The sequence below is a fragment of the Manis pentadactyla genome, chromosome 11, assembly GCF_030020395.1.
Source record: "Manis pentadactyla isolate mManPen7 chromosome 11, mManPen7.hap1, whole genome shotgun sequence".
NCBI lineage: Eukaryota > Metazoa > Chordata > Mammalia > Pholidota > Manidae > Manis > Manis pentadactyla.
In genome coordinates this window covers 10,998,591-11,024,879 of record NC_080029.1, presented here as the reverse complement: position 1 = coordinate 11,024,879, position 26,289 = coordinate 10,998,591, and the positions used below count along the sequence as shown (strand labels likewise).

The 26,289-nt window shown below is 35.9% G+C and overlaps 1 protein-coding gene across 6 annotated transcripts in view; it reads left to right on the top strand.

The window, feature by feature from the left end:
* Nucleotides 1-4,977: 4,977 nt before the first annotated feature.
* Nucleotides 4,978-26,289, top strand: part of UNC79 (unc-79 homolog, NALCN channel complex subunit) — a 249,130-nt gene continuing 227,818 nt past the window's right edge. For 5 of the 6 annotated variants that reach the window (XM_036882399.2, XM_036882395.2, XM_036882398.2 and 2 more), the window contains exon 1: nucleotides 5,354-5,453. In XM_036882399.2, coding sequence (XP_036738294.2) covers nucleotides 5,432-5,453 — 22 coding nt within the window. In that variant the 5' untranslated portion in view covers nucleotides 5,354-5,431. Of the gene's footprint in view, nucleotides 5,269-5,353; nucleotides 5,454-26,289 lie in introns of those variants that run through there. The other variant, XM_036882400.2, reaches the window with a different exon arrangement.

The following is a 26,289-nucleotide window of genomic DNA, read 5'->3' as shown; positions in this document are numbered from 1 at the left end:
GTTGTATCCAGATTTTGTAGTTATTATCTTTGGGAGGGTAAGTCAAGCAGCCATTTGTTTGGTCGTACTGGAAATGAAAACTGGAGGCAGTATAAATTGATATAATCTTTTTGGTAAGGAATTTGGCACCATCTAGTAAAAGTTGAATTTGAGAATATCCTAGAGAAATTTTTGCATGTGTACACATGTATAAGAATGGTCACTGCAATGCAAAAAAAAATTGCAAATAACATAAATGCTCATCAACAAGAGAGTAGGTAAATAAATTTGTGGCATATTTATAAAATGAAATACTCTACAGTAGTAAAAATGGGTATATTAGTGCTATATGTATCAATATGATTAAGTCAAAGTGTGATGTTGAGTAAAAAGTGTAAATCTCAGAAAGCTATGTACAGTGTAGTATTATATGAGGTTAAAAAATATGTGAAACAATATATGTGATACAGATATATGTAATGTGTATGTAGCTACCCCATCTAAAATTTTTCCCTATGAAACCCAAAATTCCAACTTCTTTTCTTTTTTTTTTCTAATTTTTTATTAAGGTATTATTGATATACACTCTTATGAAGGTTTTAGATGAAAAAACAATGTGGTTACTACATTTACCCATATTATCAAGTCTCCACCCATACCCCAATGCAGTCACTGACCATCAGGGTAGTAAGATGCCACAGATTCACTATTGGCCTTCTCTGTGCTACACTGTTTTTCTCATGACCCCTCACACCATGTGTACTAAACATAATACCCCTCAATCCCCTTCTCCCTCCCTCCCCATCCGCCCCTCCCACACCCCTCTCTTTTGGTAACTGCTAGTCCCTTCTTGGAGTCTGTGAGTCTGCTGCTGTTTTGTTCCTTCAGTTTTGCTTTGTTGTTATATTCCACAAATGAGGGAAATTATTTGGCATTTGTCTTTCTCCACCTGGCTTATTTCACTGAGCATAATGTCCTCCAGCTCCATCCATGTTGTTGCAAATGGTAGGATTTGTTTCTTTCTTATGGCTGAATAGTATTCCATTGTGTATATGTACCACATCTTCTTTATCCATTCATCTACTGATGGACACTTAGGTTGCTTCCATTTCTTGGCTATTGTAAATAGTGCTGTGATAAACATAGGGGTGCATATGTCTTTTTGAATCTGAGAACTTGAATTCTTTGGGTAAATTCGAAGGAGTGGGATTCCCAGGTTAAACAGTATTTCTATTTTTAGTTTTTTGAGGAACCTCCATATTGCTTTCCATAATGGTTGAACTAGCTTACATTCCCACCAGCAGTGTAGGAGGGTTCCCCTTTCTCCGCATGCCAGCATTTGTTTTTCTTAGTCTTTTCGATGCTGGCCATCCTTACTGGTGTGAGGTGATATCTAATTGTGGTTTTAATTTGCATTTCCCTGATGATTAGTAAAGTGGAGCATCTTTTCATGTGTGTATTGGCCATCTGAATTTCTTCTTTTGAGAATTGCTTCTTCATATTCTCTGCCTAATTTTTAATTGGATTATTTACTTTTTGGGTGTTGAGGTGTGTGAGTTATTTATATACTTTAGATATTAACCTCTTGTCAGATATGTCATTTACAAATATATTCTCCCATACTGTAGGATGCCTTTTTGTTCTGTTGATGGTGTCCTTTGCCATAATGAAGCTTTTTAGTTTGATGTAGTTCCATGTGTTCATTTTTGCTTTTGTTTCCTTTGCTTGAGGTGATGCATTCAGGAAGAAGTTGCTCATGTCTATATTCAGATTTGTGCCTATGTTGTCCTCTAAGAGTTTTATGGTTTCATGACTTACATTCAAGTCTTTGATCCATTTCGAGTTTTCTTTTGTGTATGGGGTCCAACCTCTTTTCAACGTTTTCTATGCAACATCATTTTCCCTGGTTTACTATTTTTTCTTTTATCTAATTATCAGTACTTAATGTACTATATATTTTACTAAGATTTTGCTTGTCTCTTGTTTTTTATCTTCCCCACTAGAAAATGAGCTCCAGGAAGGCAGAGGCTTATGTCTTCTTTATTCGCTACAATATTTCCAGGGCCCAGGACAGTGTTTGGCATAAAATAAGTATTCAGTAAGTATTTACTGAATGAATCAATGAGCGGCATAAAGATTGGGTTTGATTAACCACAAATTTAGATACATGATACATTTTGTGAGGGCTTCTAGTGAATCTAAAATGTTTTATTTCTAAAAAGCAAGTTATATAATGCAAATGTGACAAACTATTAAAATCTGACGGTATTGGGTAGTGGCAAAATTAGTGTTTCTGATATTATTTTTTATGTCTTTATGTCGGAAACACTTCATTAAACAAAAGAAGCACCAAAAAGTTTGGGGAGGATTGTTCAGACTATTATAGCATAGAATTTAAGGGAAGAGGGAGTTTTAAAAATGAATAGGGAGATATTTGAAAGGCTGGAATTAGTCACCAGGTGATAAGATAATTATAATTGGCTATAAGGAAATTTTTAGTGAATACTGAAAGAAACTGTTTCAGCAAGGAGTTGATAATCGGTGGGATGCTGAGGAAATGGAGGCAGTAGGTGGAGAAATGTCGATCAGTTATCAGTATGATGACAGGTACTGCATTCCCAGGATCGAAAATTTATTCATGTTTGTGAGCAGAATGGAACAATCCATTGAAAAGATAGACTCAAGATGCTGAAAAGAGAGAAGACAATTAATGGGAGCATTTATACTTAGAGGCACAGATTAAGAAGAAAGGGCATTTCACTTGGCAGTATGGAGAGGCGCTATTTCTGCTATAGAAGAAAAGAAAGAAATATTGAGACAGATAAGTGGGGACAAAGAGAAGGGAAGGTGAGGGAATTCATTTTTCTTTGAAGTAGTAAGTCAGGCCATCTGTTAGGATGGAGAAACTGAATAACGGATACGATCCAGGTTAGTGAATTAGGCCGCTGGACATGTTAGAACGTTGAAGTTGTTAAGAGGTTAAGTTGATAAATTAGGGTATGAATTATATGGATGATTTCAGGCTTTGAGGGCTTTGGAACAGTGGGAACTAACAATGAAATGGGTGCATTTGAGTGGGTTGAACAGTAATGCTAACAAAAACAGACACACACGTCAGGGATTATTCTAGATTTTCATGTGTCATTTAAAATGTACCAGGGATTGTTCTAGATTCTTTATGTATACTTATTTAATCCTGACAACAGCCTTTGTGGTAGCTACGTCATTATGAAGATTTTGCAAGTGAGGAAATGTACATATAAGAGAAGTAACTTGCTCAAGGTTACGCAGAGAATTCAAACCCAGGCTTTCTAACTCCTGAGTCCATTCGCCTTAACATATTATACTCTCGATGGGGTGGTAGGAAGGAGGTTTAGTTGAAGAACAGCAGGATTGGCAAGCTGGCCAGGGAAGAGTAGTTTTCCAACACATACTTTGATACTTTGTTTCTGGGTTATCCAAGACACCACTTAATTTTTTTTTTTCTGATTATTTTCTTCTTCAAAGCCTCAAGATTCCCAGAAATTTCTGAATGAATCACTGAGCTTTCTTTTAATCACACAAAAGTTTGTTGTCTCAGAGATTTATCTTCATACTTTCTTTTAGAATGATTCCAACTTATTTTCACCCAGAATTAACTTTTCAGCATCAATCTTTACATGATCATTTATCTTTGGCTGAGGAATGGAAATTTTCTTTGAGATATGTTTTTGGTAATGAACAATAGCATAGGGTGATCAGCTTGATGAGCCAGACCCACCTGTCAATCAGGGAAGTGACGTAGTACAGCCCTGTGTATGTCCTAAAGAGCCAAATCACTAAAGTTTTATGAATATTTTTGCCAATACCATTAAGCTTTGCCACTATGTGTATTTTAATGGGCAGCTTTCTGGCGGTTTATAGACTTTTTGGGCGACGCAGGACCTCTTTTCTTTAGATTTGTTCACATTTTTTTCTTCATTGTTGAAGATTTGAGTTTTCTGTACACATCATATACAACTTAACATTCTTTTCCCTAAAATAAGGACTGTTCTTTTTTAGTGAGATGGAAAAACACTGATTTAGTCACCATAGTAATCAGCATTAAAAATAATTGGTCAATTCTTACCGTTCTGTTTGTATAGCTTTTGATAAATCAACTTACTTTGATCATAGCTCCTCAGTTTATACAAGCTATTTAAATTATTTGAAATAAGAATGTTCATAACGTTGGCAATTATACAGTGCTTTAATTTTCACATCCATTATACTATCTGATCTGCCCAATAACTCTTAGATGACGTGGCAGGTTTTATTGTTCCCATTTTACAGATGCCAAACTTGAGGCTTAGGGAGATTAAACGATTGGTCCTAGAATGAATAAGTGGTAGAACTCAGTCTTAAATCTGGTTCTTCCTGACTCCAGGTCCAGGCTCAGAATGTCTCCCCACTCTAACTGATTCTTTAAGTATCTTCGTATTAATATACATTATGCCCTTTTCCATCGCCGCTTTTTTCTAGTGGCTTCATTTGGTTTTCCAGCAGAGGGGCTTCCCTAACGTACCTGTCTCCATCCTGGGTGGTTGCAAGGGCGCACACCTGGGTTCCTCCTGTCTCCATAATTTTCCTTTTCTGTGGCCCTGCCAGCACTACCATCCATGGAAATCTCCTCCTATCCTAGCCTCAACTTCCCAAGTCTTCTCCCAGCCCCCTGATAGTGGGACCTCCCATTCTAATCGGCAGCAGGACAGCCCATCAGAGAGGGGGGGGCAGAGGGTACGGACCGCAGCGCGGAGGGAAGCCATGCTGAGGGTTACTTCTGCATTTCCTTCCTCGCGGTCCCCAGGAGCATCCTCGCCGCCCTCCGGCCCCGGCTCTCTCGAGCCCGCCCCGGATCCGCCTCCCTTTCCTTCCTCCGCGTGGTTGAGACGAAGCGTGGGACGCACCTGTCCTCTCGGGTCACCCCATTGAGGCACCGGGAGCTGCTCCGGGAGCGGGACTTACAGGCCTGGAGAACGCCGATGGGAGATCCAAATGGTCGGGGACTCCGGCACTTTAAGAGGCTTTTCTCTGGGAAACACCCGTCCCCTCCGTGCGCCTTATGAATGGAAATACTCCTCCCCCGGTCGAGCCCATTTTCCCATTTCACCAGGAGCCGCAGCTTGCTCTCTCCTTTCGGTCTCCCCGCCCACATCAACGCGGGCAGCTCCTGGAGGGGACGGACAGGAAGCCTTTGGCCGCCTATTAAATCCCACCCATTTCTCCGGGGGCGATTTCCTAACCTTCCGGGACCGAATTCTGCAATTTGATGTGCGTTTTGTCCGAATGGTAGCGACACGGGCCTAAGGGAGGGGGAAAGCGAGGGGGTGGGGGGTGGGGGGTATGCGCTCTTTTCCTCGCAACATCGCTGGCGGAGCGAGGGAGCTCACACGACACAGATTTTGGGGCAAAGCCTTTCCATCTGGACAGCACCATGTCCACCAAAGCGGAGCAGTGTAAGTAGCAGCCGGCCCGGCGTTCCGGCCCGGCCTCCGGCTGGGAGCTATTGCAGTTGCGGCGTTTGCGGCTGCCGGGAGACCTTGGCATCGTGCTGGTGCGGGGGTGGGGGCTGAGGTTGGGGCGGGTGGGGGTGCGGGGTGGAAGAGAAGGTGGGGGAGGGTGGACGTTAATGGCAACGCGGCGCTGTCCCCGGTGCTGAAAAATAATGCGGTCTTCCTAGGGCATGTGGTGGGATTTCGCAAGACTGAAAGACCCTGCGAAATGAAATTTAAATGGGGTCATTCTCGGGAAAAAGAGGCCTCGTATCTTTCAGATAAACATTTCAGTATCTCTTGTTGGAATGGGGGAAGGGGGGCAGCGGCAAATCAGGGGCGGGGAACTGTCAATGCAACCAAAGCCTGCTTGGCCTGGTGAGCATGCCCAGTTCTCGGTGCTGGAGCCATAGGGGAGTTTGAGTCTGCAGTTTCCACTTAGGGTTGGAGAGGCGAGAAGGGAGAGGAGGAGGAGGGAGCTGGGAGCTAGGTAGAATTCTGGATGCAGTGTGAGAAAAATCAGTTTGGGAATACCAACACTAATGCTAAAGCTAACCACAGCTCTGGGTTAGAGCGAGAGTTGGTGCTTGCAAGAAACTGAAGAAGGCTCTGGGAAAATGATCTAATTGATTTAATTGATTTTCCAAAGAGGTTTTCTTTGTAGGGCAGCTCCCACAGACTATTAACAAATAGTCGGAGGATTTTAGATGTCCCAGTAATGACTGACAGTGTGTTTGGTGGGAAACAACCTGCTAACTCCTTGTGGACAGAGGAAGTTTGTAATTTGCTCTCTCCAGGCTCTCTTATTTGCAGTGCGCATTAGTAGGCCTTCCTTATGTACTTGGTAGGTTGATGAATGCGAAACCTTTCCCCGAGTGCATTTGAGAGATTCAGGAACTTAAACTTCTGCTTGTAAATAAAAGATGTTTTCATTAAACTCTGAGTTTGAATTTTTAACAAACATACCAGAAGTAACGCATCTAATGACTCTTTTGTTTCTTTCTAAACAGTACACAGTTATGTTGATAATGCTGTTGATAATGCTACTTAAAAGTCTTTGTAATTCTTTGGAATGGTTTTATTAAAGCCATTTTGTGAGGAAAACCAAAATAGTAGTCTTGTTATTTTGGAGCATATTTTGTATGTGAAAACTTGCAGAATGTCACTTATTTGCTAGATAGAGTAAATGAACTGACTCACAGAGTTCTCAGATTGAAGGTTCATTAGAGATGTCTGGGGCCAACCATTCAGTATGTGTACCTCTTCATAATTAAAAAAAAAAATCTGGAACACCTGAGTTTGAATCCTAGCTCTGCCCTTTATGTGGTCAAGGCTTACTCTGCTTGACCTTGGGCAAGATAACTTGAGTTCTCTGAACTTTATTTCCTCATCTGTAAACCTAGGGTAATAATGCTGATAGGGTTGTTGTGATTATAAATGGGAGAATACACACACAAAAGGTTCAGTAGTGAGCCTAGCACATAGTAAGTACTCAGTAAATGATGTTATGATATTGACAGTTATTTCCCACTTCATAGTCCATCTCTTTTAAATAGGAAGTTCTTTTGTGATATTTTTGCCTGTTTTCAAAAGTTAAATCTAAACCTCAAAGATTAATTTTGCTTCTATAGTGGCTTTTGAAAAATTAAATGCATTATGTTTTAGGTAAAGGTAACATAGTTGGAATCAGTATAGAACTTCCCACTTGAGGATATCACACCCTTGAAGGTGTTATTATAATATTATTGTTAAAAAAACCCCCACCACCTGTCATTTGATTTTATAGTTACCTATTACATAAGTAATTGCAGGTTAAAGCCTGTTAGTGTTATTGTCCTCTTTCTGTGTTTTCCCTTCCTCGTTATATTTTGAGAAGCACTGGATGCTTTGTCTTGTCTCTTCTTGGGCAGTTCATGTCAAGATGAATAAAATCCACATGTGGACTTGGTTGTACAGTGCAAGTAGTGGGTAGTTAAGAAGCTATTTTAGAATTGTTTGTAAGCAATTCTATAAGTCTAAAAAAGTCTAAAACAGACTTTTTTCCTCCATCTGCAGACCATGGAAAGGACACTATATTTGAAGCTAGAACATGTAGATTTGAGTTTTGCATGCTCTTCTGATTAACTGTGAGACATTGGGCAATTAACTTAATAGTTTTGTGCCTCAGAGTTTCCATCTATGAAGTCAGGAATAGTAATAGCAGCTATCTTTGTTTAGTCCTAAGCATTTTGGAGGGCAAAGGAGGTAAATGGAAGGTGGAAAGGATAAGGATGTGGAAAGGATAAGGATGCTTTGGGTGTTTTGGGGTTTCTTTATTTAGAGTGAAGGGAAGTTAAGAATCTCTTCTCTTTCTCTCTTATATGCACTAACATGAATGAGTCGACATTCTAGGGCATGTTGTATGCCTGAAAATAGTGAACACATGAAAAGTTGCATAGTTAATGTTCAGGAAGGGTGAATACTTTTTAATGAAGAGAAGTTGCAGATCTGTTGCAGATTTTACCCTTGGACTTGGTAGGAGAATGGCTAGAGGGAAGGAGAAGGAGAAGAGAAGGCCATGAGATTTTCTCTTCTACTGGATGTGAAGACCACCAGAATGGCAGAGAACACGAGTTCATGTGTACTCTGCATGCAGGAGTTTGTACAGTACAACTTACTTAAGGACCCAAGGGGAGAATTAGGTTTAATATAATGTCAAAATATTATTTCTATTCTTCTTTTTCCTGAGGGGTCTTGATGTAGTTAAGGTTTCACTGGTACAGGAAGTGTACATAGTTTGGTTGAACCAGCAAGAGGAAGTACTTGTATTTCGACCCAAACATTACATGTCTTACCTTTGAAATGACATGTATGGCAGGTATGTGAGAAATGATTATATTTTTATGTAGTGATATTTTCTTTAATGAAATAAGTAATAATGATGAAAAAGAGACTAGTTTTAGCTAAGATATGGTTTGGAGCCTGTTTTTATATATTTAATCTATTTCCTGCATAATGTGCAGGACATCATAACAGAAGGTGAAATCTTCCTAGCAATTTCTCAGGCGATTGCAAAAGAGTTAAATTTTGTTCTTCCTCCAAATGCTTCTTTTTCTTACAGTCGAAGTTCACTTTAGTGAAAATGTTTATGTACCTGATATAGAATCTGGAATGAAAAATAGCAATTTATAGTTCTTTTATTTGGGATTCTAATGAGGAGTCCAATTCTCCTGCCTCCCCTCCACCCCCAGCTTTCTTTGTCTTCTAAGAGTTAAAACTGATGAATCTGGAGTTCTTTGGGTGTACTCTTTCAAAAGAAGCTTGCTTTTATAGCAACAGAAATTAAGAATTGGGATTTTAAAATCAGACTACTGCCTGGATATGAATCCTGATTCTGCTTCTTGAAATCTCTGTGACCTTGGACAAATTAACTCAACCTCTCTAAGCCTCAACTGCATTATATGTAAAATGGGGATAGTCATAGTTGTTGTGAAGATTAAATAAAGTGATCTTTGAAAAGCTTTGCACAGAGACATAATAAGCAGTTAGTAAATGTTGGTTATTAGTATCATCCTCATCAAGTATAAAATCTGTGGTTGCTACTAAAATGAAGATAATTATAAATTTGGATCTAGCCCCATAAGAGTGTAGCAGAAAAAAAAATAATCATGATATTATTTAAATAGGACATGAGCTATTGGACTATTTTTTATTTTCCTTTTCTCTAGGTCTCTTCTTCAGCAGTCAGCCTAACCTATTTTGGGTGGGAGGGGATTTCTGCATGGCAATTCCTTGACTTGATGTATCTAGCAAGGCACTGGGGAATCGCCAAACAGAACATTTCTAAGGCATGAATTGCCTATCCATCACCTTTTGTAATTTGGTGACAGTGTAGCAGCTGGTAAACATAAATCACTTATATAAATATCCATCAAAATGTTTGTCGAATTTGGAGATTAACCCGCTGACATAAGCTCAAAATAGCTAATGATAGAAATGTGAATGTATGCTATTTTTAATGTACTTATCCTATTTAACATCTCAGTAACTAAAAATCTTTCTTGATTACATCAAAAACAAACACTTTTAAGAGTATAGGTATTTGCACTATGATTTGAAGTTGAATTTGCCTCTTTCCCATGCACACTTAAGGGCCATGCTTGGAGAAATCAATAGATAGTTTTAAAAATAAATTTTTGTGTACATTATATGGTAGTATTACTAAAATAGAAAAGTACTTTTTAAAATAGCACTTCCACCTGTAGTCCTTTAGAAATCTTTGCACAACATTGCTAATTTCTTATAGAGGAGACTCTAGTTTTATTCATTTATGTGAATATTAGAGTATGGCTATTGACCTTATTTGTGGTAGCAAAAAGAGCAGATGCTTTTTCATTCTTGTCTTACATGATTTCTCTGCTTCATTTGACACTAGTTTTCACATTCCTTATTTAAACTCTCCTTTTCTTCTTCTTTTCTGGTTGTTCCTACTCAGATTTTTTCCTTATTGGTATATTCTTCCAACTGTCCTTTAAAAACAGGATTCTGTCATTAGTCCTCTTTTTTTTTTTTAAATCCCATGAACTCTTCATCTCATTCACTGTCATGTTATCAGTTATCACTCTATGTGGATGATACCCTCCAAACATGTCTCTTGAATTACAAGCCTGTCTTCATCCAGGCATCCTATAAGCATCTCAAACCCAAATCCATTGTCTTCTGTCCCAAACTTGTACTTCTTTTTTATTTTACTCATTTCAACGAATTATACCACCATCTACCCATTCATCCAAGTAAAAAAACTGGGAGTTTTCTTAAACTTCTTCTACTTGCTATAATTACTATTCAACAAATCACCAAGCCCTGTTGATTCTTACCCGTGCAACTAAATTGCTGTCCAAACTCCTTGACCTAGTTACATGGGATTATTTTTTTCATTTCCTCCGATGCACTATGTTCTTTTAGCTTGAAATGCCTTCTTTGCCTCTGTGGCCCTCTTCTTTGCCTTTCTATTGTTAAATATTTAGCTTGGAAGGCCTGCCTGATGACCAGTCTTTCCCTGTGTGCCCCACTTGCATGCTCATACTGTATTGCAATAATTAGTATTCTTGGGACTTGCCCACATTTACTTTGGGTATAGACTGTGTTTTGTTCATCTCTGTGTCCCCAGGGTGCAGACACCATTGTCCAGTGCACAGTGTTTGCACTAAACTGTTTCTTGAATAAGTAAAAATGATTGAAGGTGAATTAAATGTCTTTTATAAAGAAGGATTGCATAACCAAGTATTTGGATATCATTAACTTGACGATTTCACATTTTCATTAATATGATGAAGTTCTGCATTCTGTACAATATGAACATTGTACAGACTACATGCTTTCCAAGTGGGTTTACAGGTAAATAAAAATATATACTTGTCAAAAGTACTTAGAACGTTAATCAATTTTTTATAGTATTTATATGAGTTACACTTTCCTGAGCGTTCATATGGTTTTGTTCTTTCTCATTAGTTACAATTATTTTTATATACTTTTTATTTTTATTTATTTATTAAAGTATCTCTGATATACAGTCTTATGTTGGTTTCAAATACACAAACAGTAGTTCAACTTTCATCTGTATTATCAAGTCTTCATCCCCTCCAGTGCGGTCACTGTATGTCACTTAGTAAGATATTATAGAATCATTAGTTGTCTTCTCTGTGCTGTACTCCCATCCTCATGACCTACCTATATTATAATTGGGAATTATAGTGCCCCTTAATCCCCTTTTCCCTCCCTGCCCACCCTCCTCAACCCCTCCCCCTTTGGTAACCACTGGTCCCTTCTTGGAGTCTTTGAGTCCACTGCTATTCTGTTCCTTCTGTTCTGCTTTGTTTTTATACTCCACAAATGAGGGAAATCATTTGGTACTTGTCTTTTTCTGCCTGGCTTATTTCACTGAGCATAGTACCCTCTAGCTCCATCCATGTTGTTACAAATGGCAGGATTTCTTTTCATTTTATGGCTGACTAATATTCCATTGTGGATATGTACCACATCTTTATCCATTCATCTACTGATGGACACTTAAGTTGCTTCCATATCTTGGCTATTGTAAATAGTGCTGCGATAAACATAGTGGTGCATATGTCCTTTTGAATCTGGGATCTGATTTCTTTGGATAAATTCCTGGAAATGGAGTTACTGGATCAAATGGCATTTCTATTTCTAGTTTTTTGAGGAAACTCCATACTGCTTTCCACAGTGGCTGCACCGATTTATATCCCTACCATCCATTAATTAAACTTTTTTATCATTATATTTAGCATAATAATTATGATTTGTAATAGGTAGATACTCTTAGCACACAACCAACTGTTATTCTTAAGATAAACTGACAATACATCTGAAGTCAGGGACTCTTCATACTATAGTTTGATGTGGATCCTTTGGTACTACTCTGTTCAAGTTTTATGTATTGATTATTTGACCAATAAATAGGTTTTAAGTTGGGATTTTCATTTTGCAGTATTGTTATGTTGGAAATTCACATGCATTTATTTCTTATATTCTGAAAAGATAATGGGTAGTTCTTCATAAATGAACACATATATTGACCTAGAAATGAAATGTTTATTGAGTCAAAAGGTACCTTAAGCAAAAATGTATTTATCAATAAGCTCGTTTTCTGTAGTGCGGAAAGCACAACTATTTTATTTAAAAATTTTAACTTCTGTCACTCCATATGTTCCATTTCTGTCTTGTTTTTCTCTTCTTTTGTGCTATCACCCAAACCATATTTCAACAACTTATTCAACAAATATTTGTTAGGTGTAAGTCATGTGTTGGTCTCTGTAATAGGTTCTAGATGAGCTTACAGTTGAATACCTAAGGGTATCATATTTTGCTGAGATGTATACTGTATTTTCAACTTTCCTTTGATACCCTTACTAGATCCCTAAAAATTAGAAAATTGAAATGAACTTGGCATAACTTAGTCCTAAAGAGCCAATTTTTGGTCCTTGTGACCATTATTAATCTTTTTCTTTCCTTCTTTCATTTCTTTTTTTTAACTGGAGGCTAACGTTTCTGTAGAGAATTTTATTAGAATACCCCTCCCCAACTCAACAATTGTTCTTATTTTCAAGAGTTTTCTGGCTATTCTTTTTTGTTCTTCCAAATTTTATAATCAAGATATTTAACTATCGAAAAAAGCCTGATGGTATTTTTATGAGTATCACATTAAACTTAGAAAATAACTTAGGGAAAACTAATATTAAATCTTGCTGAGAACATGGTATAGCTTTCCATTTTTTCAAGTCTTTTTGTGCCTTTCTAGGGGTGCTTTTGGAATTTCTTGCTAAGCTTATGCTTAGAATTTTTTAAAATCTTTTTTTCTATCATAATTAGGTTCTGTCATTTCTTCCATTTTTTTATTTTTTATACATGAAAGCTATTGATTTTTGTGTGCTAGTTTTGTAACCTTACTTTATTAAATTATTTTCTTTTGATAGTGGATTTTTCATTCTATTCTTTGGGTTTTTGAAATAATTATAGAATTTGCAAATAGAAAATAGTTTCATCCTATCTTTTCTATCCAATTCTTATATTTCTAGTTTTTTTCTCTTTTCTAATTGCATTGGTGAGTATCTCCAGCACATATATAATGTTAAATATAGCATGTAGAGTATTCTTGTCTTGTTTTAAATTTTAGTAGGAAAATCTCTATATTGATTGTTAATACACTAAGGAAGTATCCATCAATTCCTATTTTACTGAAGTTTGAAAAAACCTGACTGGTGTTGAATTTTGTCAAGTTCATTTCCTGTATCTATCATGATCAAATGACTTCTCTTAAGTTTATTAATATGCCAGATTGGATTTCATCATGTTATTTAATAATTTTTACATTGATATTCACAAGTTAGATTGGTCCGTAGTTTCTCTTTTGTGGGGGTGGGGTCAGGTGGGGGCCGTGCTAATAATTCTCGTCAGTATCTAGGCACAATGTTATACGCACTACATAAAATGAGTTTGGAAGTTTTTCTCTTTTTTTCTATGTGTTCTGGAATGATTACAAGTTAACACTGAGGTTATCTGATCTTTGAAAGTGTGTTACGGTTCCCTTATGAAACCATCTGGCCTGGTGCTTTTTGTAGTGGAACTCTTCAACTTCTTTTTCTATTTCCTCTGTAACCTTTGTTCTATTTAGACTTTTTACTGGGGTCAATTTTGGTAAGTTTTCTTTCTCTAAAAAATTATTCATTGCATTTAAGTTTTCAAATTTGTCTGCATAGAATTATGGAAAAGAGTCTTCTAGAAATTAAAAAATTTCTTCTACTTTGATGTTTTTCTCCTTGTTATTTATTTCTAATGTTGTTTATTTAATGCCCTGTATTTGTTTTCTCCCCTTACCCTCACCTCCTTTCTTCTTGATTGAATTAGTTAGGGGTTTGTCTATTGTTGATTTCTAAGGAGTGAGTTTTTGGATTTATGTATTAATTCTGTTTTTTTTTTTTCTAAATTAAGTTCTGCTTTTATTATAAACTCTCCCTATTTCTGACTTTGTTACATTTTGGTTTTCTAGGTTTTTGAGTTGAGTATTTGTTTATGTTAATATTTTTGAAGTGGGTATTTCATGCAAAATAATTTTCTTGACACTTCCTTTAGCTGTACCCTACAGATTCTGATAATGTAAGGTTTTTATTATTTTCAAGAAGTTCTGTAATTTGATTTTGTGTTTTGCTGTTGTTCCAAGAATTATTTAAAAGTGTGCTTGTAAATTTCCATGTGGAAGGATGTCTTGTTTTTTTATTTTGTTACAGATTTCTGTCTTTATTTTATTATAGGCTGAAGATGATATTTACATTATTTCTATTTGGAACTTACTGAAGTTTCCTCTGTGGCCTAAGATTTGGTCAGTTTTGTGAATGTTTCATGTGTACTTGAAAACAAGTTGTCATCTCTTATTGAGGTTCAGAGTTTGATTTAGAGCTGCAAGATCTACCTTATTTATATTGTTTAGGTCTTCCATACTTCATTAATTTTTAGTCTGCTTGGTCTTGGATTGTGATAGGTATGTCAAAAATCCTGTTATTAGTGTATCTCTGTCTGTTTCTCCTTGTATTTCCTGTAGGTTGCTGCTTAATGCAAGTTATTGCTGTTATTGGGTGCATAAATACTAAATGTAATGTCTTCATTATGAATTTTAGTCTTAAGCATTATAAATTGTCCTTTGTTATATATTCTAATGCTTTTGGTTTCAATCCCACCTTGTCAGATATCAAGATTATGACCCATGTTTTCTTTTATTTGCCTGATATATCTTTCTCCATCCTTTTATTTTTAACCCTTTTGAATCTCTTTGTTTTAGGTGTGTCTCTTGTATTCTGCATAGTGTTGGATTTTGCTTTATTAGCCAATCTGAAAATCCTTTTCTTTCAATAGGTGAGTGAGTTAAGCCCATTTACATCGACTGATATGATTAATATGTTTGACCTCAGTCCTATCATATTGTTTTATTTTTATGTCTTTTGTATCTACATTTTCACTGTGCAGTGGTTTTTATGTTTGTCTCATTGGTTAACTTTATACTAATATCTTTATATGCCTGTAGTCCCCTTTATTTTGGACTTATTGTTTCCCTATAGTGAACAATATTGAAATTAGCTTGTAATCTCTTCTTCTCCCTTGCTTTTTGTATTCCAGTATCTGACCTAAAGTAATATCCTTTTATTTCCAATTAATATCTATTAGCCAGTGATAACCATATGCACTCATTATTTTCCCATTCCAATTTTTGATAATTTACACTATATCTTCTGTATCTATATTCTTTCCTTAATAACCATGGTTTAGCTTTGTTCTACAGGTGTATTTATATTTAAGACCACTGAGTCTAATATTACTCTTTTTGGTTGTTTGAGTGTCCTTTTCTAATAGATTCTTTAGGAAGCACTTACAGGATCAATGTACCCTGAGTTTTGACAAGTTTATAGTAGTTTGTTTGCAGTTTTGTATTTGAAGGTTAGTTTGGGTTGATTTAAAATCCTTGATTTGTTTCCCTTCCTTGAGTACCTTAAATTTGTTATACCATTTTCTTTGGGTGTTGAGAATTGTCAAAAACGTCTGGTGATCGTCTTGTTTTCTTTCCATTATTAGTGACTTAGCCTTTTGACTGGTTGCCCAGATGATTTGTTACTTTCCTTCAAAATAGTTTTAACTATAATTTAAGTTAGTGGTGGCCATGGTGAAATGATTGTGGTATATCTTTTCAATATGTAATTTCAAGATTTATTTATTAATTTTAGGAAAGTGTTCCAGAACTGTAGTTTTAATATTTATTTTGTACTACTGTTTGGCAATCTTTGCAGTCCTTATTATGTATGTATGTTGGGTCTTTTTTTCTTATCTTCTGCATGGGTCACTTTTTATTGGATGTTTTTAAAATCTTTTTGAGTTTTTTAAGAGTCACCCCTATGATATACTTTTATTGGTTCATATGTGAGCTAGCTTATTCATGGTGATTTCACATATATATAGAAAAATGTTTATTTAACCCTTAATTTGAAATGTCAAATATAAATAAAAAATTGAAACTATTTAGATAAATTGTACACCTTTACTCTTGAGCCCCTTCCTCTACCCCTGGTCCCAGGCAGGCATGGACCTGCTTTCTGTCACCATCATGTTGCCTTTTCTAGAATTTCATATAATGAGATAACTCAGTACATAGTCTTCTCTATTTGATTTCTTTTAATGTTGAAATTTAATGTTTTAAAATTTAGCATAATGGTTTTGAGATTTATTAATACTTTGTTCCTTTTTATAGCTCTGTAGTATCCTATGATATGTATATTGTTTGGGTTGTTTTTAGTTTTTGACCATTATTAATAATGCTGCTAAAGTATTTGCATACTTGTTTTCTTGGGGACATATGCTTTTATTTCTTTAGGGGGAAACCAGGAGGAGAATTGCTTGATAGTATGGTAAATGAATATTTAATGTTAAAAGATATTGCCATATTGTTTTTCAAAGTGGCTGTAACATTTTGAAGTCCCACCAACATTGTAGGAGAGAATTCCAGTTACCTCACATTACATCTTCACCAACACTTGCTTTGACAGTCTTTTGAACTTTAGTCATTCTAGTGGTTGTGTATGTAGTGGTATCTCATTTGGTTTTAATTAGCATTTCTCTGAGGACTAATGATATTGAACATCTTTTCATGTGCTTACTAGCCAACTGTATATCTTCTTTTGAAAAATGTCTGTTCTAATCTTTTGTCTCTTTTTAATCAGATGTTTGGTCTTTTTATTGAGTTTAAGAGTTCTTTTTATGTTCTGAATACAGCTCTTTGTTTTGAAACATTTTATTTCCAGTCTGTGACTTGCCTTGTGTTTCCTTAACTATGACTCTTGAGAAGTGAAAATTTTAAATCATGAAGTCCATTTATTAATTTTTTTCTCTTACCATTTGTGTTTGGTATCCTGTTTAAGAAATCTTTGCCTGACCTAATGACAGAAAGATTTTCTCCAGTGTTTTCTTCTAGAAATATAATAGTTTAATCTCAGAAAAGGTCTTTGAACATTTTTGAGTCAATCTTTATACAGGGTATGAGTTAAGCCTTGAGGTTCATTATTTCCATATACCTTATTCTATTGTTCCAGAACCATTTGATGAAAATCAACCAACCATATATGTTTGGGTCTATCTCTAGACTCTATTCTGTTTATTCATTTATATGTCTATCCCTTTGGCAGTGACATACCATCTTTATTACTGTAAGTTTATAGCAAGCCTTGAAATCAGGTAGTATAAGTCCTCCAAATTTGTCCTTATTTTTCAAAAATTTTTTAGCTGTTTTAGGTCCTTTGCTTTCTATGTAAGTTTAAACATCAATGTGTTATTTTTTTCAACAGAGGCTTATTTGGGTTTTGGCCTATAGATATACTGGGGAGGGTTACTATTTTAATAACATTGAGTTTTCCAGTGATGTATATGTACATTTATTTAGATGTTGTTTTAATTTCCCTTTGTATTGTAGTTGTCAGATCATTCATTAAATTTATTTCTAACTATTTTTGTGAATGGAGTTGTTTTCCAAATTTAATTTTCTAATTTTTTTGGTGTTAGTATACATAAGTACAATTTATATTTGTATGTTGATTTTATATCCCATGCTCCTGCAATGCTCACATATTAGTCTAGCGTTTTTTTTTTTTTGGTTTCTTAAATGTTTTCATCACATACCATCATGTCATCTGTGAATAAAAAAGTTTTACATCTACCTTTTCAATCTTTATGCCTTTTATTTATTTTAATGCCTAATTACACTGACTAGGACCTCTAGGACAATATGAATTATAGTGATGTGAGTGGAGATCATTGACTTGTTTTTGGTTCTAGGTAGAAAGCTTTAAGCCTTTTGTAATGTGAAACAAACCTTGCATTCCTGAAATAAACTGCATTTGGTCCTAATGTATATCCTTTAAAAATACTGTTATTTTCCATTCATTACTAATTTGCTAAGGATTTTTCTATCCATGTTCCTGAGAGTTATTGGTCTATAGTTCTCTTGTGGTATCTTTGTCTAGATTTAGATTCAGAGTAAAACTGGTCTCATAAAAGGATTTGGGAAGTGTTCCCCTTTTCTGTTTTCTGAAAGAGTTTATATAGATTTGCTACTAATTTTTCCTTAAATTTTGTATAAATTTACCATTGAAGCCATTGAGGCCTAAAGGTTGTTCTTTTCTTTTGTTGTGGGAAGATTTCAAATTTTAAATTCAATATAATTGTTATTTTTTTTATTAAGTATGTTTGGGTTGATTTAAAATCCAGAAGATAAGAAAAATACAGAAGTTAAGAAAAAAAGACCCAACATACATACATAATTGAGCTGATCATGCTTTTGTTTTTAAAAATTTCTTCTTGGTCAGTTTTGTTGTATCTTTCAAGGAATTTGTCAATGTTGTCCACTTGACAAATTTGTCTACTTGTTCATGTATTGGAATAAAGCTGTTTGTAATAATCCCTTATCATCATTTTTATATCTGTAGAAACTGTTGTTATAGCCTTCTTTTATTTCTGATACTGGCAGTTTATATTTCTCTTTTTCTTGACCTGTCTGATTAGAGGTTTATCAGTTGTATTGATCTTCTCCAAGAGCCAGCATTTTCTCTATTGTTTTTCTGTTTTATTATTTCTGCACTTACGTATACAGTTTCCTCCTTTTGGTTTGCTCTGGGTTTAATTTGCTCTTCTTTTTGTGGTTTCTTAGAGTTAAAGCTTGTATTATTGATTTGAGACCTTTCTGCTTTTCTAATAGAGGCACTTAAAGCCATACATTTTCTTGTAAGCCCTAAGGCAGCTGTTCTCCACAAATTTTGATAGGTTATATTTTCATTATTGTTCATTGTATTTTCATTATAGTTCAAAATATTCTCTAATTTATCTTGTAATCTTTTCTTTGGCCCAAAGTTTCTTTAGAAGTGTGTTGTTTAATTTTCAAATACTTGGAATTTTTTCTAGTTGTCTTTATTACTTTCAATTTTTAACTTAATTCCATTTTTGTCAGAGGATATAATCTATATGATTTCAATCAGTTGGCATTAAATGAGAGTTGTTTTATGGTAAAAAATATGGTCTATACTTACAAATATTCCATGTTCACTTAAAAAGAATGTATATTCTACAATTGCTAAGTGATGTGTTCAAATCCTCTATGTTCTTGCTGTTTTTTTGGCCTAGTTTTTCTATCAATTACTGATGTAAAACATATTTCAGACCCTAACTATGATTTTGTAATTGCCCATTTTTCCTTCTAAATCTGTCAATTTTTTGCTTCATGTGTTTTGAAGCTCTATTTTTGGGGGTCATACTCATTTATAATTGTTATGTTTTCCCATTGAGTCATATATTTTATCATTAAGAAGCATATTATTTATCTTTGTTAATATATTTGTTTTGAATTCTATTTATCTGATATTACTAACCTGACTCCAGCCTGCTTTTGCTTACTGTTTGTGGGGCATATATTTTAAATTCATTTCCTTTCAACCTTTAAAAATTTCCTATTGATTTCTTATGTATTAATTTTGTATTGTTTTTATTAAGGTATCATTGTTATACAGTCTTATGAAGGTTTCACATGTAAAACATTGTGGTTACTACATTAACCCATATTATCAAGTCCCCCCCCATACCCCATTGAAGTCACTGTCTATCGGTGTAGTAAGATGCCACAGAGTCACTACTTGTCTTCTCTGTGCTACACTATCTTCCCCGTGATCCCCCACACCATGTGTACCAATCATAATACCCTCAATCCCCTTCTCCTTCCCTCCCCTTTGGTAACCGCTAGTCCCTTCTTGGAGTCTGTGAGTCTGCTGCTGTTTTGTTCCTTCAGTTTTGCTTTGCTGTTATACTCCACAAACGAGGGAAATTGTTTGGTACTTGTCTTTCTATGCCTGGCTTATTTCACTAAGCATAATACCCTTTAGCTCCATCCATGTTGTTGCAAATGATAGGATTTGTTTTCTTCTCATGGCTGAATAGTATTCCACTGTGTATATGTACCACCTCTTCTTTACCTATCCATCTACTGATGGACACTTAGGTTGCTTCCATTTCTTGGCTATTGTAAATAGTGCTGTGATAAACATAGGGGTGCATATGTATTTTTGAATCTGAGATCTTGCTTTCTTCAGGTAAATTCCTAAGAGAGGAATTCCTGGGTCAAATGGTATTTCTTTTTTAGTTTTTGAGGAACCTCCATGTAGCTTTCAACAATGGTTGAACAAGTTTACATTCCCACCAGCAGTGTAGGAGGGTTCCCGTTTCTCCACATCTTCACCAGCATTTGTTGTTCCTACTCTTTTCGATGTTGGCCATTCTAACTGGTGTGAGGTGATATCTCATTGTGGTTTTCATTTGCAATTCCTTGATAATTAATGATGTGGAACATCATTTCATGTGCCTGTTAACTATCTGAATTTCTTCTCTGGAGAATTGTCTGTTCATATCTTCCACCCATTTTGTTTAATGGGGTTATTTGCTTTTTTGTTGTTGAGGTGTGTAAGTTCTTTATACATTTTGGATGTTAACCCCTTGTCGGATATGTCATTTAAAAATATATTCTCCCATACTGTAGGATGCCTTCTTGTTCTACTGATGATGTCCTTTGCTGTAAAGAAGGTTTTTAGCTTGATGTAGTCCCATTTGCTCATTTTTGCTTTTGTTTCCCTTGCTCAAGGAGATGTGTTCAGGAAAAAGTTGCTCATGTTTATATTCAGGAGATTTTTGCCTATGTTGTCTTCCAGGAGTTTTATGGTTTCATGACTTACATTCAGGCCTTTGATCCATTTCGAGTTTACTCTTGTGTATGGAGTTAGACAGTAATTCAGTTTTATTCTCTTATAAGTAGCTCTCCAGTTTTGCCAACACCAGTTGTTGAAGAGGCTGTCATTTCTCCATTGCATATCCATGGCTCCTTTATCATATATTAGTTGACCATATATGCTTGGGTTACTATTTGGACTCACTATTCTGTTCCATTGGTCTATGGGTCTGTTCTTGTGCCAGTACCAAATTGTCTTGATTGCTGTGGCTTTGTAGTAGAGCTTGAAGTTGGGAAGCATAATGCCCCCAGCTTTATTCTTCTTCCTCAGGATTGCTTGGCTATTCTAGGTCTTTTGTGGTTCCATATGAATTTTAGAACTATTTGCTCTAGTTTGTTGAAGAATGCTGTTGGTATTTTGATAGGGATTGCAATGAATCTGTAGATTGCTTTAGGCAGGGTGGCCATTTAAAAAATATTAATTTTTCCTATCCATGAGCATGGGATGTATTTCCATTTATTGGTATCTTCTTTAATTTCTCTCATGAGTGTCTTATAGTTTTCAGGGTATAGGTCTTTCACTTCCTTGGTTAGGTTTATTCCTAGGTATTTTATTCTTTTTGATTCAATTGTGAATGGAAACCTTTTCCTGATTTTTCTTTCTGCAAGTTCATCATTAGTATATAGGAATGCAACAGACTTCTGTGTATTGAGTTTGTATCCTGCAACTTTGCTGAATTCAGTTATTAGTTCTAGTAGTTTTGGGGTGGATTCTTTAGGGTTTTTAACGTACAATATCATGTTATCTGCAAACAGTGACAGTTTAACTTCTTCCTTACCAATTTGGAAGCCTTTTATTTCTTTGTGTTGTCTGATTGCTGTGGCTAGGACCTCCAGAACTATGTTGAATTAAAATGGGGAGAGTGGGCATCCTTCTCTTGTTCCCAATCTTAATGGAAAAGTTTTCAGCTTCTTGCTATTAAGTATGATGTTGGCTGTGGGTTTGTCGTATATGGCCTTTTTATGTTGAGGTACTTGCCCTCTATACCCATTTTGTTGAGAGTTTTTATCATGAATGGATGTTGAATTTTGTTGAATGCTTTTTCAGCATCCATGGAGATGATGATGTGGTTTTGTCCTTTTTGTTGATGTGGTGTATGAAGTTGATGGATTTTCGAATGTTGTACCATCCTTGAATTCCTGGAATAAATCCTACTTGATCTTGATGGATGATCTTTTTGATGTATTTTTGAATTCAATTTGCTAATATTTTGTGAGTATTTTTGCATGTATGTTCAACAGGGGTGTTGGTCTTTAATTTTCTTTTTTTGTCGTGTCTTTGCTTGGTTTTGGTGGTATTAGAGTGATGCTGGCCTCATAGAATGAGTTTGGAAGTATTCCCTCCTCTTCTACTTTTTGGAAAACTTTAAGGAGGATGGGTATTAGGTCTTCACTAAGTGTTTGATAAAATTCACCAGTGAAGTCATCTGGTCCAGGGCTTTATTCTTAGGTAGTTTTTTGATTACCAATTCAATTTCTTTGCTAGTAATTGGTCTGTTCAGATTTTCTGTTTCTTCTTATGTCAGCTTTGGAAGTTTGTGTTTTTCTAGAAGGTTGTCCATTTCTTCCAGGTTATCCAGTTTGTTAGCATATGATTTTTCATAATATTCTGTAATAATTTTTTGTATTTCTGTGGTGTCTGTAGTGATTTTTTTGTTTCTCATTTCTGATTCTCTTTATGTGTGTAGACTCTCTTTTTTTCTTGATAAGTGTGGCTAGGGGTTTATCTATTTTGTTTATTTTCTCAAAGAAACAGCTCCTGCTTTCATTGATTCTTTCTATTGTTTTATTCTTCTCAATTTTGTTTATTTCTGCTCTAATCTTTATTATGTTGCTCCTTCAACTTACTTTGGGCCTCATTTGTTCTTCTTTTTCTAGTTTTGTTAATTGTGAGTTTTGACTGTTCATATGGGATTATTCCTCTTTCTTGAGGTAAGCCTGTATTGCAGTATACTTCCCTCATAGCACAGCCTTCACTGCGTCCCACAGATTTTATGGTGTTGAATTATTGTTGTCATTTGTATCCATATATTGCTCGATCTCTGTTTTTTGTTTGGTCATTGATCCATTGAGTGTTTAGGATCACGTTGTTAAGCCTCCATGTGTTTGTGGGCTATTTTGTTTTCTTTGCACAATTTATTTCTAGCTTCATACCTTTGTGATCTGAGAAGCCGATTGGTACAACTTTAATCTTTTTGAATTTACTGAGGTTCTTTTTGTGGCCTAGTATATGATCTATTCTTGAAAATGTTCCGTGTGCACTTGAGGAGAATTTGTATCCTGCTGCTCTTGGGTGGAGTGTTCTGTAGATAATTAGGTCCATCTGTTCTAGTGTGTTGTTCAGTGCCTCCATGTCCTTACTTATATTCTGTCTGGTTGATCTGTCCCTTGGAATGAGTGGTGTGTTGAAGTCTTGTAAAATGAGTGCATTGCATTCTATTTCCCCTTTTACTTCTATTAGAATTTGTTTCACATATGTAGGTGCTCCTACATTGGGTGCATAGATATTTATAATGGTTATATCCTGTTATTGGACTGACCCCTTTATCATTATGTAATGTCCTTCTTTGTCTCTTGCTACATTCTTTGTTTTGAAGTCTATTTTGTCTGGTACAAATACTGTAATTCCTGCTTTTTTCTCCCTATAAGTTGCATGAAATATCTTTTTTCTTCTCTTCATTTTGGTCTTTGTATGTCTTTGGGTTTGAAGTGAGTGTCTTTTAGGCAGCATATGGATGGGTCTTGTTTTTTTATACATTCAGTGAGTCTGTGTCTTTTGATTGGTGCATTCAGACCATTTACATTTAGGGTGATTATTGATAGGTATGTAGTTATTGCCATTGCAGGCTTTAGATTCGTGGTTACCAAAGGTTCAAGGGTAACTTATTTACTATCTAACAGTCAAATTTAACTTTCTTAGTATGCTATTACAAACACAATCTAAATACTTTTTTCCTCCTTTTTCTTTCTTCTCCATTCTTTATATATTAAGTATTGTATTCTGTACTCTTTGTCTATCCCTTGACTGACTTTGGTGGTAGCTGATTTGATTTTGCATGTGCTTAGTAATTAATTGTTCTACTTTCTTTACTGTGGTTTTATTTCCTCTGGTGACAGCTATTTAGCCTGAGGAACACTTCCATCTACAGCATTTCCTCCAAAATGCACTGTAGAAATGTTTTGTGGGAGGTTAATTCTCTTAGCTTTTGCTTATGTAGAAGTTGTTTAATCCCTCCTTCAAGTTTAAATGATCATCTTGCTGGGTAGAGTATTCTTGGTTCAAGGCCCTTCTGCTTCATTGCATTAAATATATCATACCACTCCCTTCTGGCCTGTAAGGTTTCTGGGGAGAAGTCTGATGATAGCCTGATGGGTTTTCCTTTGTATATGATCTTATTTCTTTCTCTGCTGCTTTTAATACTTTGTCCTTATCCTTGAGCTTTGCCATTTTAATCATTATATGTCTTCATGTTGTCTTGCTTGGATCCCTTGTGTTGGGACATCTGTGTATCTCCATGGCCTGAGAGACTATCTCTTTCCCAGATTCTGGAAGTTCTCAGCCATTACCTCCCCAAAGACACTTTCTATCACTTTTTTTCTCTCTTCTTTTGGTACCCCTATAATGTGAATATTGTTCCATTTGGATTTGTCACACAGTTCTCTGAGTATTCTTTCATTCCTAGAGATCCTTTTTTCTCTCTGTGCCTCAGCTTCTTTGTATTCCTGTTCTCTAATTTCTATTTCATTTACCTCTCCTCTACTTCATCTTATCTGCTTTTAAATTCATGCATTGTATGTTTCATTTCAGATACTGTATTCTTCAATGTTTGTATCTTGTTCTTGAATTCCTCTGAGTTCTTGAATATTTTTCCATAGCTCTGTGAGCATGTTTATGATTTTTGTTTTGAAATCTCTCTCAGGAAGATTGAAGAGTTCAGCTTCACTTGGTCCTCTTTGGTCTTCATGGGATTTTGGTTTGAACCAGCTTTCTTTGACATTTCGTATTTGTAGGTGGTGCCCTCCATTGTCCAGAAGCTCTACCCTCTGGAGCTGCTCAGCTCCTGGAGTGATGGTGGGGTTGCAGGTGAGCAGTGCTGGTGTGTTGGGAGGAAAGAGGCCTTTTCTGCTTCCTGGCTGCAGTGACTGCCTCCACTGCCAGGGCCAGTGGGCTGAATGCACAGGGAGGAGCCTCTATGCTTTGCACTTGTAGCTGCCATAGGCGGGGCTGCCCTCTGGCTGGCCTGGTACAATGGCAGGGCCAGCCAGTTTTCGAGTCGGTGCTGGCTGGGAGGAAGGAGCTGCAGGCTGCATATCACAGTGTGTGGGGCTGCGTCACAGCCAGGGGGATGGAGTGCCTGAATCTCCTGAAAGTTTCTAACCTGCTGGGCAGAGTGCTCCCCGACAATTTTGTCCACCTGTCTTTTCTCTTGATCAGCAAGCTCTGTACAATCCTTGCCTCTTCAGTGGCCCTCTTGCTGTTAGAAGTGTCTCAGAGTGCCCAGTTGTGGATACCTGTTTTCCACAAGTGGCTAGAATCTCAGTCTCTCCATGTATTCCACCTGTTTTAGCTTTTCAACCCCACTAACGTCCAGAGCACCATGTAATGTAGGTTAGTGCTCCCAAAGCAGATCTCTAGGGCTGGGTGTTCAGCAGTCCTAGGCCTCCATCATCTACCCACTCCTTTTCTCTTCCTCCCTCTGGGGAGCTGGGGTGGGGGAAGGGCTTGGGTCCCTCCAGATCTTGACTTTGGTATTTTACCTTTTTCCTTGAGGTCTGCTGTTTTCCCCAGGTGTTGGTAGTCTGCCATAGCCTCCTTTCCTGTTGCTTTTTCAGGATTAGATATATTTGCTATATTTTCATATTATATGTGGTTTTGCTAGGAGGTTTCTGTCTCACCTCTCAGGCTGCCATCTTTAATCCAAACCTATTTTTTATATTTTGCCATAGCAGTTTTAATATACATCCTTAATATTTCACAGTTAACATACAGTTAATTATGTACTACTTTATTTAAAGTACAGAAATCTTGCTACTTTTATAGGCCTGTATCCCTTTTTATGTTTGTTTTATGTAACACATCTGCATATGTTGTATATTCCACAGGACAATGTTATAATATTAATTTTAAAATTATATAATTAATAAAGAAACTAAGGGGAAAAAGAAAATATAGTCTTTTGAAATTACCAAGACATTTGCCATTTCTGATGCTGTTCATTTTCTGAGGACTCAGGTTTCTATCTGGTATCATTTCTTCTCAGCCCAAAAACTTTGTTTAGCCTTTTTCTTGTTGTGTAGCTCTGCTTGTGAGGAAATTTCTTAGATTTCTTTTGTCTGAAAATATCTTTATTTTGCTTTTATTCTTGAATAATATTTTTGCTGAATATAGAATTCTGCTTTGACAGTTTTTTTTTCTTTCACTACTTTAAAGACAATATTCCA